The sequence below is a fragment of the Etheostoma cragini genome, chromosome 23 (assembly GCF_013103735.1).
Source record: "Etheostoma cragini isolate CJK2018 chromosome 23, CSU_Ecrag_1.0, whole genome shotgun sequence".
Lineage (NCBI taxonomy): Eukaryota > Metazoa > Chordata > Actinopteri > Perciformes > Percidae > Etheostoma > Etheostoma cragini.
Genome location: NC_048429.1, coordinates 350,292 through 352,315, shown reverse-complemented (window position 1 = coordinate 352,315; position 2,024 = coordinate 350,292). Strand labels below are relative to the sequence as shown.

Genomic DNA, 2,024 nt, shown 5'->3' with positions numbered 1-2,024 from the left:
TTATTTACATGGAGTCTGGTGGGTTTGGTGATGGTGATTTCTGTTTCATGTTAAACTAAAAGGATCTTACTCTGTAACCAAACACTCTATCTCTGTAGGGATCCATCCCATAATGTTGTAACACCCTTAGAATAATAATCCGAGTCTGGACGTTAACTGACGCTTAACGTTTGCCCGTTAACGTTGCACTGCGGCTCGGTTCTCGCTTAGTACTGCACTGTCAGAGATTGTAGTTCCCATCAGTCACTTAGACACAGAAACATGGGAAATAGAGGCTAAAAAATACAGAAACTATCCTTAAAACCGGTGAATGAACCGCAGATGATAATAATCTCTCAGCTGCTCGTCTCAGACGGAGAGGAAATCAGGAAAAAGAGGAAGGAAAGTTCTCTCTCTCTCTCTCTCCTCCCCCCTCCCTTTCTCCCTCTGTGTAAATCTCTCTGTTTCATTGTGCTGTGCTGCAGAGCGGTTCGATGAAGAGGAGGAGGAGGAGGAGGAGGCGGAGGCCCAGGCCTGTTCCCATGGCAACTGCAGAGATGAGAATTCTTGCAGTGCAAGGCCTTTCAATTTCGTAATTGCTTCCTCTTTTCTCTGAACCTAAGCACCTTCTCTTCAGGGGGCAGCCTCCTCCTCCTCCTCCTCCTCTTTCTCCTCCTCCTCCTCCTCCTCTTTCTCCTCCTCCTCCTCTTTCTCCTCCTCCTCCTCCTCCTCTTTCTCCTCCTCTTCCTCCTCCTCCTCCTCCTCTTCCTCCTCCTCCTCCTCCTCCTCTTCCTCCTCCTCTTCCTCCTCTTCCTCCTCCTCCTCTTCCTCCTCCTCCTCCTCCTCTTCTTCCTCCTCCTCCTCCTCTTCCTCCTCCTCCTCCTCCTCTTCTTCCTCCTCCTCCTCCTCTCCGGCCTGACCAGTGAACACAACCTTGGACCACGGACTTCTTCTTCTCTCTGAAAGATGGACGGCCGTTATTATCAACGATGCCGTCGGTCCTTACGCCTACTGTTGGATCTGATGTCACACTAAAAGATCTGGGGCTGAAAATGTAATCTGGATTAAGACCAGCATACCCAGAATGCACCTGAACACACCTCCCTGTGAGACCAGCACACCCAGAATGCACCTGAACACACCTCCATGTAAGACCAGCACACCCAGAATGCACCTGAACACACCTCCCTGTAAGACCAGCACGCCCAGAATGCACCTGAACACACCTCCCTGTAAGACCAGCACGCCCAGAATGCACCTGAACACACCTCCCTGTAATATTATTAGTCTCATTCTGATAAAAAGGCACATAGTTTCAACAACAATTTAACCACAAATACTCAGTTTTATAACAATAAATAAAGTATACCAGCAGGTAACAGATAAGCACTCAGCTAAAATACCATGAAGTTAGTTTTAAGTCTAGTCACAACGTTTCTAAAACCAACAAAGAAGAGTGTAGAAAGGGAATGACGCGCGGGACATTTGGAGCATTCCTATTGGTTGGAATGCTGCAGCCACACAGACACATGACGGGATGTTTTTGGGACTTTAAGGAGGATTTAGAAGTGACAGAGTGTAGATTTTTTAAAGGCCAGTTTGGCTCTTGTGGTTCCTACATGTTCTATGTCCTGGGTTGTGTATAAAGACACACGCTGGGTTACACACACGCTGGGTTACACACACGCCGGGTTACACACACGCTGGGTTACACACACGCCGGGTTACACACACGCTGGGTTACACACATGCCGGGTTACACACACGTGTGTGTGCACACACGCTGGGTTACACACACGCTGGGTTACACACACGCCGGGTTACACACACGTGTGTGTGCACACACGCTGGGTTACACACCCGTGTGTGTGCACACACTGTTTACAGGGATCAGTCAGCTCTGCACACGGCACTGCTCTCTGTGGCGGGCAACGTTAGACGCTGCTGTTCCTGCAGCCGCCAGCGGAGGGCGCTGCCCGAGGCCTGTCAGCCCTCCCTCTCCCTCTCTCTCTCTCTCCCTCTCTCTCTCCCTCTCTCTTTCTCTT

The 2,024-nt window shown here is 50.0% G+C and overlaps 1 protein-coding gene across 1 annotated transcript in view; it reads right to left on the bottom strand.

The window, feature by feature from the left end:
- LOC117939043 (rho GTPase-activating protein 8-like) overlaps positions 1–2,024 on the bottom strand; it is a gene marked incomplete at its 3' end in the record, with an annotated part of 26,914 nt that overhangs the window by 24,149 nt on the left and 741 nt on the right. Inside the window, exons 2-3 of the mRNA XM_034864086.1 lie at positions 913–1,038; positions 625–644 (exon numbers count right to left, since the gene is read on the bottom strand). Coding sequence (XP_034719977.1) covers positions 625–644; positions 913–1,038 — 146 coding nt within the window. The remainder of the gene's footprint in view (positions 1–624; positions 645–912; positions 1,039–2,024) is intronic.